The sequence below is a fragment of the Hibiscus syriacus genome, unplaced genomic scaffold (genome assembly GCF_006381635.1).
Source record: "Hibiscus syriacus cultivar Baekdansim isolate YM2019G1 unplaced genomic scaffold, ASM638163v2 tig00112496_pilon, whole genome shotgun sequence".
Lineage (NCBI taxonomy): Eukaryota > Viridiplantae > Streptophyta > Magnoliopsida > Malvales > Malvaceae > Hibiscus > Hibiscus syriacus.
In genome coordinates, this window is record NW_024063346.1 from 56,772 (window position 1) to 71,520 (window position 14,749).

A 14,749-nucleotide genomic window follows, 5' to 3' on the forward strand; every position below is an offset into this window, starting at 1 on the left:
ATATTATTTTTTATTTTTTATTACTCTTTACTTACTATTATTATTATTATTATTATTATTTATTTCTATTTACCCTTTTTTATTTTTTCCCTTCTATTTCATTTTTATTTTTATTCCTTATCTTTATTTTTTATATTCTTTACATTTGTTTTATTTATTTGTATTTTCTTTATTTATTTACTTGTTTATTATGTATATATTATTATCATTATTATTCTTTTTTTCTTCATTTTATTTTTCTTATCGTATTCATTTTTATCTTCACTCCTTTTTTTATTCCTTTATTTCGGTGGTTTTTTTTTATTTTTTTATTCTATTTATTTTCTTTTTTTTATCTAACACGTTTCTTGACTCTCTTAAGGGTACACCTTTAAAATTATCTAAGGTAAGTAATTGGGATCGTATTGTTACCTTTTAATTTTAAATTACAATTTTCTTAATTTAAGACAACTAGAAATTGCGTAGTACCGAAAGAGCAGTTCAAGGGTCCTAATCTTTTTTTGACTGTAACCGACTCCCGATTCCGACACATCTTTGGAAAGACGCAGATCAGTAAGAAATACGGTATCCGATCAACCCATTTGTTTTAAAATAAATGATCGGTGTCAACTCCAATTCATTTAATCCAAGTCGAAGCCTAATTCCAAGGTACAACCGAAAGACGGTTCCGACAAACCTCTTACGTGAGTGTCGGGTATTCTATCTTTGCGGTTTCCTTTCCAAACAAGGACGTTGATTTGTTTTACTTTTCTTCACCAAGGGCTAATCCTCATAACTGTAATCAGTGAAGAAAACATAAAAAAATAGTCCGTGTAACTAGTTTAACTTGGAGAGAAAGGATGACATTTAACTTAGGTGCATGCATGGGTAATAACAACATCCTTGAATCTCATATTTTGATATTGTATTTTTGTTTTTTACCAACTCAAAATAGGTATTTAAATTATATTATATTTTTATCTAAATATTTGAATATTTTTGTTTTTTACCTATGTCAAGATCATTTCAGGTCGGATATGTTTAAACCCTCAGAAAAACCACACATCATAAACCTTGCTTCTGGAATCAAAACGTCCACTTCGAGATATATCTTTACAACACATGTTTGATGCGGGGCGGATGTACATTGCACATCCATTATTTTAAGAAAATTGTTAAATTTAGTTTAATTTATAAATGAGAATAAAAAAATAAGGAAATTTGCATACCTCAAATATATTCTAGAATAGGATATTAAAATTTTTAACTCCGCCACTGGTTTGAAGACAGTTTCATGTAGTAAATCTCAAATGCTGGATGATAATGTTAATAAAAGCACCACCTAGCTGATTCACTATGTATGTTGTGGGAGGAGAAAAGAAAAGACAGCATTCACATTTCAGAATACAGTCGAACTAAGCGTAAAGAATCGAATGTAGTTTCCAAACGCCATTCTCTCTGTTTTTTGCTAAGTGGTCTCCCTTTCCCTGCTTTTTCTCTGTTTATTCTCACATCAGCCATACCCCAGGTGCAACATTTTGTTTCCATGTCAAAAGAGACAAGCCTGAAAACACCATCAGCTTCTGACAGTTTACCGCTGTCAGCATCTCAGTCACATATTTCACATACAGAGAGCGGTCCTTGAACCGGTCAAGATCTTCTGGTATCCGAACTACTCTCTCAACACCAGGAGATGAAACCTGAAAATAACAGACTTTTAGAACTAACAGCTAAAATAAATTCTGTATGATGTGTAACCGAATACGAGTTTCAACTTTATGGCATTAATCACTAAAGGTTGTGGAAGATATACTAACTTCTGATCCTAAAAAAACATGGTATTTGATGATGTATGCAATCTAGTGTACTTAACCTAAGGCTTAATAAGTTGTCATTGTATTGTACCATAAAATAGGTTTGCCTGCTCAGAAAGGAACTTTTTTTCACCACAAATCACAAAAGAAGTAACAGAAAACGGAAAGATTCGGAAATATCACCACCTCCAAGGTTATATTCTCTGCTACTGATCTTGCAAGTTCAGCTTCATCCAATTTTTCTCTGTAACTTACAGAAAAGGCTTCAATATCTTCCATGCTAGGGGAACCAGATCTGTCAGATCATTATAAATTAGAGTCCAGAGGCGTTCCTTGGCCTTTAAGCGGATGGTTTATAATGAGAAGAAAATTAACAAAGAGCTGACTGAGAACAATTAAACCATAAAAAAAAATCATGATAATTTTGACTTTACAATTAACATATTTTTGAACAAAAAAGGGAGACTCGCGTCCAGAAAAGACTTGGAAGCTATATTGATAAACAACAGGCAATAACAAATTCTTTGATTTCACATGCTAACACGACACTTGGCATGGCTAAAGGGAGGAGACAACCCCATGAAAAAGCTACCCATTTAAAATCATTCAAAGGGTACTTTCACTATATGTTTCTGGTTAAACTTTTAGGATCACCATAAAGGACCACATTAGAAGTAAATATTGTTGCTATGACTACAAGTACCATCAATATGGAAATTTAATTGGTTGAAGCTCATTTGTTCGTTCAACCTCAAGTCTTATGATATGAAATTTGGATTAGTTTAAATTATAGTTTTCACTTTCAATAAGATGCTGAGTATTAAAAATGGAAATGTTCAAGAATATCCTATTAAATAAATTCATTCATGTGTACCATTCAATATCGACTTTAAACCTATTATGATTCATTAGATGATACATGCAAACAAAGCAATATAAATCAGGTGTAACAGTATACAGGTTAATTGACAAAATATCACCACATTATGAAGGAAGCAGATTTACCAACATTTCCGTTTCTTGAAAAACAAAAGGTGCCAAGAAAAATGCTTACTTATTTGTGAGCCTTTCGACACGGACTTGAATGGAGGAATTTGATAATGTTTTGAAGGCATATATGCCCAAATCACCACCAAAGGATTGACATACTTCCTCAGCTAATAATAATGCTTCTTTATCCCACCATGTTCCAGCAAGAGAAATTCCTCCTCCTCCAGCTCCATCACCAACCTTCAAGAATGTACACCCAAGTTTTACCAAATTGTGCAAGCTTTGACCAACAAAAACAGGAAACGTTGCAAATAACTCTTGTAGTAGAACTTACATAGAGTTCAGTATCATTTTCTGCAAACTCCTGTTCGAAAAAATCATCATCCTCGTCCATCATTGCTTCATCTATGCAGTCAAGAAAATTCATTTTACATCAGAGATTCATTCAACATATAAGAAATCTACGAGAACTGTAAAGAATGAAAAAGGTAAACAGTATTTGTTTGGACTTTTTAGCAACTAGTATAACTGGGGTATAACAAAGCTTAGTCAAGTTAAACTCAATACGGTATGAAGCCCCATCTCCAGCTTGACTATAAACTCAATAGGGCAATCCAATTTCTTGCTTTGATTGAGTTTTACGTTTCAATCTCCAGCTCGACTGATGAAAGAATCAAGTTACTTGAGTGTCAAATTATTATACTTATGACTGAAATTTCTATAAGTATTTTTAAGTAGCTTTCAAAAGTTTGAGGGAAAAAGGGTTCAATAAGCTCGAGCAGCTTCCTCAAGCAAGGTGCTAAGATGCTTGTACTCGATACAAGGAACCACTTGAGTTATCCAGCTCACGCTCCACTCAACTAGTTATGAGTATTTCCCGAGTTGAGCCAGCTCTCAACTCACTCCTACCACAACTAAAAAAAACTAGCTTTGTAACTTGGTTTCAATTCTTAAACTACAAATAATACATATTATTATCCCATATAATTCATAACGAGAATTCGAAGTAACAAAAATAAAAGAACTTTAGCTCCATCTCAAGCCATAATTCTTGAAAAAGTAACAGTTTTTGTTCTGGAAATTCCCAATTTTCATTTACTTTCAATTAACAATCAAATAGAGCAGAAACACGGAAGCTTAAAGCACACGCACACAATCATAAACAGATAGAGCAAATGGGTATTGGATATTCATAAAATTACCATCTTCGAAGTCATCAAAGAAAAGCTGCTCATCTTCCTCGTCAATTGAAACTTCTTCAACAAGGGTTGGTTCCAAAGGCGGCTCGGACTTGGTGTTTTTCTTCCTGGCGTAAATTACAAACGGAGGAGAGGACTTGTTTGAGTTTCTATCCAAAGGATGTGCCCGAAATGGGGACGAAACCTTGCGTGCTGATACTCGAGACTTGTAAAAGCTACAACTACAAGTAGTAGCGGCGGGAAATGGAGATGCTGGTGGTACAAGTGGAAGCGAAGGTGATACTGGAATTGAAAGCTGCTTTAAATTCCAACCTGAGACTAATAAATCCATTCCTGAATTTATGAAGAATTTGAAGGTTAATGATTTTTTTTCTCCCAGCAAGCTCTAAACAACTGCTCTGTCAAGCAATGTCTGAGGATATAGAACGATGGGCAACAAAACGCAACGCATGTGGAAGGAATTTGCTAAACGGTGTCGGTTACTGGTAAGTTCCGGACTAGTATACAATATTTATTGGTGGGGCTAAGCGGACTCATGCTGGGCTCAACTATTCCTTAACTTTCTCAAGCCCTAATACATGTTTATATTAATATTTTTAGGGTAAACTATGCGTTTAGTGCCTATACTATCATTTTTAATCCATTTTAGTACTCAAACTTTTATTTTTTTCAAAATAATACCTATTATTTAATTTTTGTTTTATTTTAGTATCTGTTAAAAACTTAGTGTTAAGTTTTGATTTTTTTTGAAAGCTTAGGTACTAAAACGAACCAAAATTATAGTTTAGGTACTAAACATGTTAAGTTTTTAATGATGGGGTACTAAAATGAAATAAAAATTAAACGTTAGATATGATTTTGAAAAAAATAAAAAGTTTAAGTACTAAAATGGATTAAGACTAGTGTTTTATGTACTAAACGGGTAGTTTACTCTATTTTTTAATTTATAATCATTGACACTTTTCTCTATTTTTTGGAATGTTTTTAGTCGGTCTTATTTGTTATTATGTCGATCTTTGTTTATTTGGACCCTCATATTAGATTTGGATATATAATTTACGTTTGTGAATAGTTTTCTTACGTCGTTCGACTATGATTTGCGGTATGTAGTGATCTTTTAGAAGTTTAATATTTTTTTGATTGTCGATGCGATCAAATATGTTCGTATACATCTTTTGTGCGAGTTTTTTTGGTTAGATTTTTAATATTTTACTTGTATAGTTCTTGTGTGATTTTAAGTAACTATTATTTTTTATGTCAATAGATATAATAAAATGTCCTATTATGTGTTTAATTTATAATTATGATCGTAAATTTTTATTGTAATTTTATATGTTTCGCTTTTTTAATAAAATTAGTTTCTAAAAAAAATTAAAGTTACGTTATATCGGTATCTGATAATTTTAAAGGTACTTTATATCAAAATCTATATAACTTTAAAGTTACTTTATATCAATATCTATGTAATTTCTAAATGAATATTAATTTCATTCATAAATGTGATGTATTTTTTAGCAAACGTCAAGTTCCGTGACCACAAAATTTGTATAAAAATTAAAATGAATATCAATTTCATCTATCAATGTGGTCTCCCCCCCCCCCCCAACAGAAATGTCAACTTCCGTGACCACAAAATTTATGAAAACATGGAAATGAATATTAATTTAATCCATAAACGTGGTTCCAGAAATGTCAACTGCCGTGCAGTTGTATTATATTTGCTTAACATCGTTAACGAGAACATGGATAATTTGTAGCCTTTTGGCCATTGGATAATCTGTTTAGGTGAACTTTTAATCCCCAACTATATTTCCTGCTATATATATATATATATATATATACCTTAAATAATAAAATATTTAATTATAATTATTATCTTCTTTTTCGATAATTTAATTTATTATAATATATTTAATCAAAATTTGATATACTATATATCATACAGATACAATAATTATCTTCTAACACTCAAGCTACTCAATAATTCTATAATTATTATATTCTAAATATGTTTAAGAAAATTTGATATTATCTATCAACAAAATATAAATATATGATTGTTCAAAATTTAAGACTGGACAATATAATTATATTATTAACATCGATATTTAATTATAACTAAGCTGATTAAGCAATTGAGTGGGCGCAACAAATCCGAAAAGTGGGTCCTTTCCATCTGCCAACAATCAGTCGTCGTAGTTAATAGGCCAAACTTTTTGTCAAAGAACCACCGTTTATTAATGACGTGGTAATCATCTCGTCGTTTATCTTTTCTCAGCCACGTTAGATCCTTCGTTATAAAGCAATCCTTCTTTTATCTCAGTTTTCAATTCCATCCTCTCAAACGACGGCCTCTCACAAACGCCCATCCTCACAGCCTCACTTGGATCTTGCACCTCAGCCGCTACTTCCGAAGATCAAAGCCACGTGGATCATAAACATAGTGGCTCAAGGTCTTGGAATTAAAAAAACCTTGTCTGTCACATTTTCATTATTGCTTTATAAAAGGAAAAGAAAAAATAATTTCCTTTTCCCAACCGCCTTAAGCAAACATTTGGTTTTCGTTTTTCTTTCGTCCAAACACTTCTATTTTCATTCATTTCTACATGATCAATTCCTTTTCTCGGAATTGAAAACCCTGATTTTTAGTGGGGAATTTCAACGATAGGTTTGAGCCTTTTCTCTTTTTTCATTAAAAAAAATCATATTATCTCCATCGTATTCTTCAATATTTATGTTATTTTTCATTTTCTTTTCATGTGGTTTTAGTACCATTAGGGTTTATTTTCATTCAGTGTAATCAACATTCTAGGGTTTTCTTGCAGTGTTGCACCTTGCTTTCTTTTTCGATTGCAGTTAGGGTTAATAATTTTTCTTGTTTATCTGCGGGGAGAACTCAAGAAAATGCTGCTCTGATTGTTCGTTGTATCAGCGAAAGGTTAGTCAAATACATTTCGTCACTTCTTTGCTTTGCCTTGCTTTGGTGGCCCTGAGATCATTCAGTTTTGAGGAATTACTTTAAATTTGATAAATTTAATCGAACATACTATGGTTTCTTGAATGTTGATAAATTGGGGGCATATATAAAACAAAATTTTGCCTCTTAGTGCAGGAACTTTTCTAGCTAAGTAGTGGACCTCTGAATGTTCAATCACTTTATGTTGGTTTGTCCTTGTTCTTTATGAATCTATGCTTCTTAAGAGAGGCTAAAAGCTTTGTATTGTTCTTGCTGGTTATATATTTATTGTTAATTAACATATATTGTACGCATTAGCCTGTTCTAGTTGATAATGTAATAACCTTTGGATTGCTAAGAAGATTGGTAGATGAATGAACAACTCAAAGGTAAAAGGATCCGGAAAGAATATTGGTTGTCGGTTTCTCATGCTGGATATCTGTATTGGAATAACCACTTTTTAGCATCAGTTTAGTAATTGAAAGTGGGCAGATTATATTATTCTCATATAGTCACTCCTGAGCTACACTGTTAAGTGCTTTTCAACCGTTAAGTTGATTTTTTTGAAATTAAGATGGGTTGTAACTTATTTTACATATTTTTAAAGTGGAATTTTCATCAATCAGCGCTTCTTGTAATTTTACTAACCTGATTTTGTATGTAGATATGTAATTTATTGCCTCTTTATAGGTAGATTAGTTCAGTATCCAATTTCCAATGCTTTTCCTTTGTATTATTGGAACTTTGGAATTGCATTTATGTGATGCTTCTTTTCTACCTGAATGCCATTTTCTCTTCTTCATTTAGTTATGGTGGTTATCATCAATGTGGTGTTTGTTCTTCTGGTATTTCTTGTTGAATCTACGGTTCTATCTTCTCTACAGGTGATTTTGGTCCTGTTCCACTAGATTTCTTTCCTTTTCTTTTGGAAGCAAGTGATGTTAAGACCATATAAAAAAATGAGTGGCAAAGGATAATGAAATTGTAGTGTGGTATGATTATTTTCTTCTCAATTTGTGCATTTTTTTGACAACACAGTAAGGGGATTTTCTTTGTAAATTTGGAGTTTTATAGCAGCTGTTTCTCACAGTTAACGGAAAGGAAACTATATTGAGCGACTGAAAACAAGGAGTGGTGAATATATTTCTTGAGTTGTAGATTCTTCAGCTTGTAAAAATTGTGATAGGCAGACATTGACCTCTTGGACTGTTGAATAAGATTCTTGCGTGTTACGATTCCATGGGATGGAGAGGTGCCTTCTATTCTTCACTTTTTCTTCTCACCCTAGTCGAATCATCAAGTAGGTCAGAGAAAATATCGTTGTCAAACTTGGGTGCTGAAGAAGCTGTAGAATTCAGCTGGCCAGTCTTCAGTGCTAGCATATTTGTATTTGTTGCTCTTGTCCTCTCTGTGTACCTCATCTTTGAGCATTTAGCTTCTTATAATCAACCAGAGGTTTGTTATCATCTTCCTTTCCTTTCCTTTTCTGGATCTTTTCATTTTATTTTGGTTTTTCGTTACCAATATTTTTATGTTGTATGTTTCTATTATGTGCCTTTTCTTCTTAAATTCAGGAGCAGAAGTTTTTAATAGGACTCATTCTGATGGTCCCTGTTTATGCATTGGAATCGGTATGACTATATTAACTATCTATTTTTCTTCCCTCATCTCTATCCTTTTTGGATTAACCTTTTTTTTGTATTTTTTATAATTTTTTATCATTAATGGAAATATGTATTTTGTTACAGTCATAAAAAGTATCCGAGTGAATTATTCAATGCATCCTGTTTAAATGATCCTTCTTTATTACCCCAAAAAGAAAAAAAAATCTAGAAAGGTGTGCATCAATGGTTCAATTTAACTAAACTACATAATTCATGTGCAATCACAACACCTTATTGGATACTTGCATTTCCTATATCCTACTGGACACTGGAGCAGAATTTACTTGTTTATCATATTACTAATATTTGTTGATGTTGAAGATATCATGAACTAATAGCAATTTTGTTTGATTTGTGCCCTACTTTGAATTTTTATTGTCATTGGAGGGGGAAATTGTCAGTATATGATGTGCACTTGTGCAGCATGTTGATTGATAGTGTCTTATTTGCTTAGTCATTGGAGAGTGCAATGAAGCAGGGAAGTGGATATCTTAATGTTATTAATTTGACTAATGGGTAATTTTCACAGTCTGTTACAAATGGAGAATCCTCCGCTTCTAAGGCTTCTGACTTTTCGTTTTAATTTAACATTTAAGCAGGCCAGATGGTCGTTTGTTAATTATGTAGTAATTTTTGGATTTAATTGTATACAATTTTACCTTTCCAATCGCGTTGCTGTCTGCTTTAAAATTTTTGTCCATGCAAGTCTCAGTACTTGGTGTTATTTTACACATTTTATTATAAAAATGTCTTCTGATTCCCTGTATATTTTTCCCAAAGAAATAAGTAAATTGCATGTATTGTTGCAAAGAATTGTAAATTTATATGAACTGTGCTCTGGATTTTTTGGATGCAGTTTTTATCACTGTTGAACTCAGATGCTGCTTTCAATTGTGAAGTTATTCGGGACTGTTATGAAGCTTTTGCGTTGTATTGCTTTGAGAGATATTTGATAGCTTGTTTAGGTATGCTAAGATGGCCGTCTGTTTCCTTTTGCATTTGCAACTAAGAGTTGTTTACAATAAATTAATAGATTACAATCTCATAAAGTACCTTTAAGATATTCAATTTCTCATTTTTTTATTTCCTTTTTGAGTTGATATGTTTTTTCATTATTTTTTCTGTTTGCCTTTATTTGTTCACTTTTTTCAGCATCAATAAATTGTGCAGAGAAATGTGTAAGGACTGCTTATCTGAGGAGTTAATATGTGCTTCGTTGTGTCTTTGGTGGGATCGACAAGAGTGATTGAAATAGGAAATTTGTTTATTACATGGATATGTTTTAAGTCTTTTTTTTTCTCTTTTCAATTAAAGATCCAGAAGATCCTCTTCTAGTAAAAATATATAGACTTATCCCTATGAATGTTGAATTTCGTGGTTACTGCGTATCTTTGCCTTCTTATGTAGGTGGCCCACTGGAATGGAGGTTTAATGGACTAAGTGACTTATGATTATTTGAAGTTGCTTCATTCATATGTAGGCTGTTTGAGGCTTAGCATTTGTTTTATTTGTTAGTGAGAAATCGTTGACTCTGCCTCTTCTAGCGTATCCTACAGTATTTACTGCTGTAGCTCTTCTAGTTAGCTACATTATAAAATGAAATCTATTCCCCAGAAAGTTGCCTATTTGTAATTCTATGTGGTTAAAACTAGGTAGTTTGATGATTTCGTCTTGCAAGTAATATCATGTGTACTAGTTAGGTGATCTGAGTTCTGGCTTAAAATAATTCTTTTGTCTAAATAATTTTGCTCTCATGTATAGAACTTTTCTTTGTAATATACACTTGTCTGGATGCGTGCTTAGAGACATATAGTGACAAGCAAGCAACAGACTGCTTGGATTTCTACCATGGGTTTTATGAAGGGGTTATAGATAAGTGTTGTAACCTCCATGTGGACTGTTAGTGATACCATTGGGATGTCTTGATGGGAAAAGGTTCATGCATGTTACATTCTTTTTCCACTTCTTACTATTACCATTTTCAGCCGGCAAAACATAATTACTACTTAGTGTTCATTTTCCCCCCTAATTTTGATTTGACCTGGAAAAGATGGTGTTTGTAGGTGGGGAGGAACGTACAATTCAATTCATGGAAAGTCAGACTGTAGTCACTGCTAGCACCCCTCTTTTAGAAGATGCTTATTCATATGGAGTTGTGGAACATCCTTTTCCATTTAATTGGTTCCTGAAGGATTGGTATCTAGGCCCCAAGTTCTATCATGCTGTAAAGATTGGAATTGTTCAGTATGTATGTGTTTATATTTTTAAGAATCTTTCATTAGATCATCTACTTATTTTTGAAATTTTACAGCCTTCCAGTGCTTATCAGTGTATCCATCTTTCAGATGATACTGAAGATGATCTGTGCTTTACTAGCAATGATTTTGCAATCCTTTGGAGTTTACGGAGAAGGAAAGTTTGAATGGAGATATGGGTGAGATATATGCTTCCACATTTTAAGAATCTGAAAACTTTAGTGCACATAAATAATTATCATGGATGGCTAAGGATTTTCTTGTATATCATTTTAGTAGTTTTTGGGGTGTTTATCATCATATGCTGACCCTTAAGACTCTGCTTCTCTGGCAGATACCCATACTTGGCCGTTGTTCTAAATTTCAGTCAGACATGGGCCCTATATTGTCTTTTACAGTTCTATGCTGTTACTAAAGACAAGTTGGAACCAATTAGACCTTTGGCGAAGTTTTTGACATTCAAGTCAATTGTATTCCTGACATGGTGGCAAGGTGTTGCCATTGCATTTCTTTTTTCCTTGGGAGCTTTAAAGGGGTCACTGGCTCAAGAACTGCAAACCCGTATACAAGACTACATTATCTGTATTGAGGTATGTTTTTAAACAATCTATCTTTGTTAATAGTTGGTAGCAAGAATTTACAAATTTTTTGTGTCTATCCTTTGTTGGCAACATTTTGTTGATCTGAAAATGTACTAGTCTAGTATCTGTGTAGCTGATCAAGCAATGATGTTTTGCTATTGAAAAATTTTCTGTTGTTGGTCTCCACAAGATAATATGTTGCCTGATCATTACCCCCTTGTCCCGTTCATTTTTGGGTCCTGGTAAGGAATTATTTGTCCAGTCCTACATTAGGCATTTTTACATGAAGGTCCTGTTGTCAAGAGTCAAGACTGAGACCTCTGTTAAAACTATGCTCACATATCTAACATATCCAAGTAGGCATAGTGATAGGGTCTCTTGACACTATATGTAAGAGAAAGCCTAGAGATAGTTGAACACTCTTTTGGATCCATGGCTGACGGTCCCGATTTTGAGTAAAACATAGGTTGGAAATTCCTGTAGTAACATGTTACCTTGCTCAAATTTAGACATGGTACCTTTAGCATTTGGATACATGTTTGAGGCAGGGTCTCATGACAAATTTATTTCCAAAATGTAAAGTGATATTCTTGTGGGAGGTTTAACGTAATGTTTGCAAAATAGATGGGTGTTGCTGCTGTTGTGCATCTTTATGTCTTTCCTGCGGCACCTTACAAGCGTGGAGAAAGATGTGTCCGTAATGTAGCTGTTATGACCAATTATGCTTCTCTGGGAACACCACCGGACCCTGAGGAGGTCCAAGATTGTGAAAGAACTACTAGGATGAGCATGGATCGGCATTATGAAAGAGAAAAGCGTTTAAACTTCCCCCAAAGTGTCCGTGATGTGGTTTTGGGAAGTGGCGAAATTGTAAGACTTAAATTTCTGTTTTCTGGCTGGATACTTTTCCCCCTTGTTTTCTTATTTTTTTAGTTGGTTTCCTTGAGGTGAAAGTTCCTTTTTTATGTTCTGAGTTCCGACTTTGTGAACCTTCTATTATTTTTCTAGATTGTTGATGACATGAAGTATACAGTGTCACACGTGGTTGAACCGGTTGAAAGGGGAATTGCTAAAATAAACAAGACCTTCCATCAGATATCAAAAATGTGAAACGCCATGAAGAGGAGCGGTGGAGGAACTCTAAGGATGACAGTTATCTTGTCCCCTTAAATTCATGGAATAGGGAATTTTCTGAAGCTATTGATAATGTTGTAGAAGGCAGTGCTAGTGACAGCGGTTTGTCAGCCACCGGAAAGAGACATCAGCACATCCAATCCAGGAATAAAACTGCTAAATAGTATCTTCAGCTGTTCATTACAATTGGAGTTACCGAAAGGTATTTCAACATCACTTTTTTCTGGACAATATCAAAAATGCTTTGCATGTACATGCAAATTCGAGTCGTCTTAAATTTTCTTTTTCCCACTTTCCCCCTTTTAAATGCTTGGTTTGGATGATGACATAGTTCGAGGGTGAAGGACTTTGGGGGAAGGGGTGAGGGGGGGATATGACCTCCATACTTCTCTAACTTGAGAAAATGTATAGAGCAAGACCCTGACTGAAACTGCAAAATTTTGCTGGGTTTGGTAAATGTATAGACATCACTTTTATGAACAGGTTAAAATTATGATGTTACCCCATTTTACAAGCATTATTTACTTACTGAATTTTGTTGCCGTTTTTGTCAAGTTTATATATAAATACACATAATATTAGTTATCAGAAGTAAAAGAAGTTACGGAGCAAGATCACTGCCATCAAAGCTGATAGCTTGTTACGGCTTTTGTTTTGGTATAAATCAGCTTTTAGTCCTTGAAATTGTTTACTATTTTCAGCATGGTCCCGCAATTTCTTTTTAGTCTATATTAGTCCGTCCTTGAATTTGAGAACTTTTGATACGATTAGTATTTGTTTAATCCGTCATTTCTTGTATTTTGTGCGTTCTACTCGCTCTAGTTTGCAGTACTAGAATTAATGGACGAAATTATGACATATATACGATTGGCAATTATAGCTAAACCAAATTTGAAGAAATTATTAGGTAGGCTCCTACCATATAGGATATGGTCCCTACTAATAATATCGTGCCACTCAAATAATTTTTGTCACGCAGATTATACAACATTTATGTATCATATAATCCTCTGTATATAACTTGTGCAGGTACGTTAGAAAACCTAAGTAGCTGTCAAAGCATATTTTGCTTACAATTAACAAGAGTATTTACATATGTATGTTTCCCGGGGGGGGGGGATGGAATAAAAGAAACCAAACCAAACTCCATATGCCCCTTGTCTTTTTCTTCAGTCTCATCTAGACTTTAACCAATCCAATCGATAAAAGCTCTGCATATGTTAAGAAAATAAAGCATTAAAAAGATGAACTAGAAGCCGGGTGATACGTTGACGAACATCGACGTATATCCTCACCAGGATAGAGTGGATCTCTTCTTGTAAAGGCACAAATAATGAAATCAATGTCTGCAAGCATTGAAATTTGTTAGAATTTAAATCCAACTTAAACTTTTAACTAGAATTCAAATCCATTTTTGTTAGATTTTGAGTTGAAACTAGTGTAGAAAACTCGAGATTAAGAGTGTAATTATGGGGTATAATTTGAAATTTGGGTTTGAGTTTATATTAAAAGATGACAAATATGATTCAAAAGATTTCAAAATCGACGATGATAAATTATGAAAATTAGAACATTCAAAATAAAAATTCTACTTAATTCACATAATTATTGGGATATTATCGAAAAAGTACACGTTGAATCTAAAAGAATATAACAGCAGAAGCAGCTCTTATAAATGAAAATAAAAAGGCATTCAAATAAACTCAAACAAGAAAACGTTATTAAATTACAACTAAAACATTATGCATTTGATGATGAAAAGTGGCCAGTATTATAAATTTTCTCTAAGCATATAACTAGTGAAGGAGTGGTTTAGGATGATTTATTACGGTGTTAACAGGTAACCAAAATATATTTTTTGGTTCAACTTCCGGTTATAAGGCTTTGCTTTGACTAATACGGATTGACCCGCGTTGTATTTCTGATTTTAGTAGGTGAGTCTCCCAACAAGGATTTTCTACATACATAAAAACTTGTACTTAAGACCTTGCTTAAACGATATCAAGTTGCCTACCACTTAAACCAATCTATGTTGGTATATGTTGACAACATATATTCGATTCTTTCCAAGTATTTTATCTTTTAACATTATTATTTAAGTTAATTTTACGATTTATAAATCAAAGAATAACAGTCCAATTATATATATATAATTTTGATGAACGTTGAGATCTCAA

General features: G+C 33.2%; 2 protein-coding genes across 2 annotated transcripts; one reads left to right on the top strand and one right to left on the bottom strand.

The window, feature by feature from the left end:
• Positions 1–1,319: 1,319 nt before the first annotated feature.
• On the bottom strand, positions 1,320–4,461 carry LOC120180426. The gene is made up of 5 exons (XM_039185748.1): positions 3,986–4,461; positions 3,118–3,188; positions 2,848–3,023; positions 1,980–2,088; positions 1,320–1,679 (listed from the first exon to the last, which is right to left on the bottom strand). The coding sequence occupies exons 1-5, from the start codon at positions 4,311–4,313 to the stop codon at positions 1,488–1,490; spliced, it is 876 nt and encodes a 291-aa protein (XP_039041679.1). The 5' UTR covers positions 4,314–4,461; the 3' UTR covers positions 1,320–1,487.
• A 1,889-nt stretch (positions 4,462–6,350) lies between these two features.
• On the top strand, positions 6,351–13,107 carry LOC120180425 (protein LAZ1 homolog 1-like). The gene is given in 11 exon segments (XM_039185747.1): positions 6,351–6,435; positions 6,839–6,920; positions 7,823–8,393; positions 8,513–8,569; positions 9,459–9,567; positions 10,666–10,850; positions 10,948–11,036; positions 11,192–11,447; positions 12,063–12,308; positions 12,447–12,537; positions 12,540–13,107. Coding segments are annotated over 9 exon segments (1,446 nt in total). The 5' UTR covers positions 6,351–6,435; positions 6,839–6,920; positions 7,823–8,177; the 3' UTR covers positions 12,737–13,107.
• Positions 13,108–14,749: the final 1,642 nt, after the last annotated feature.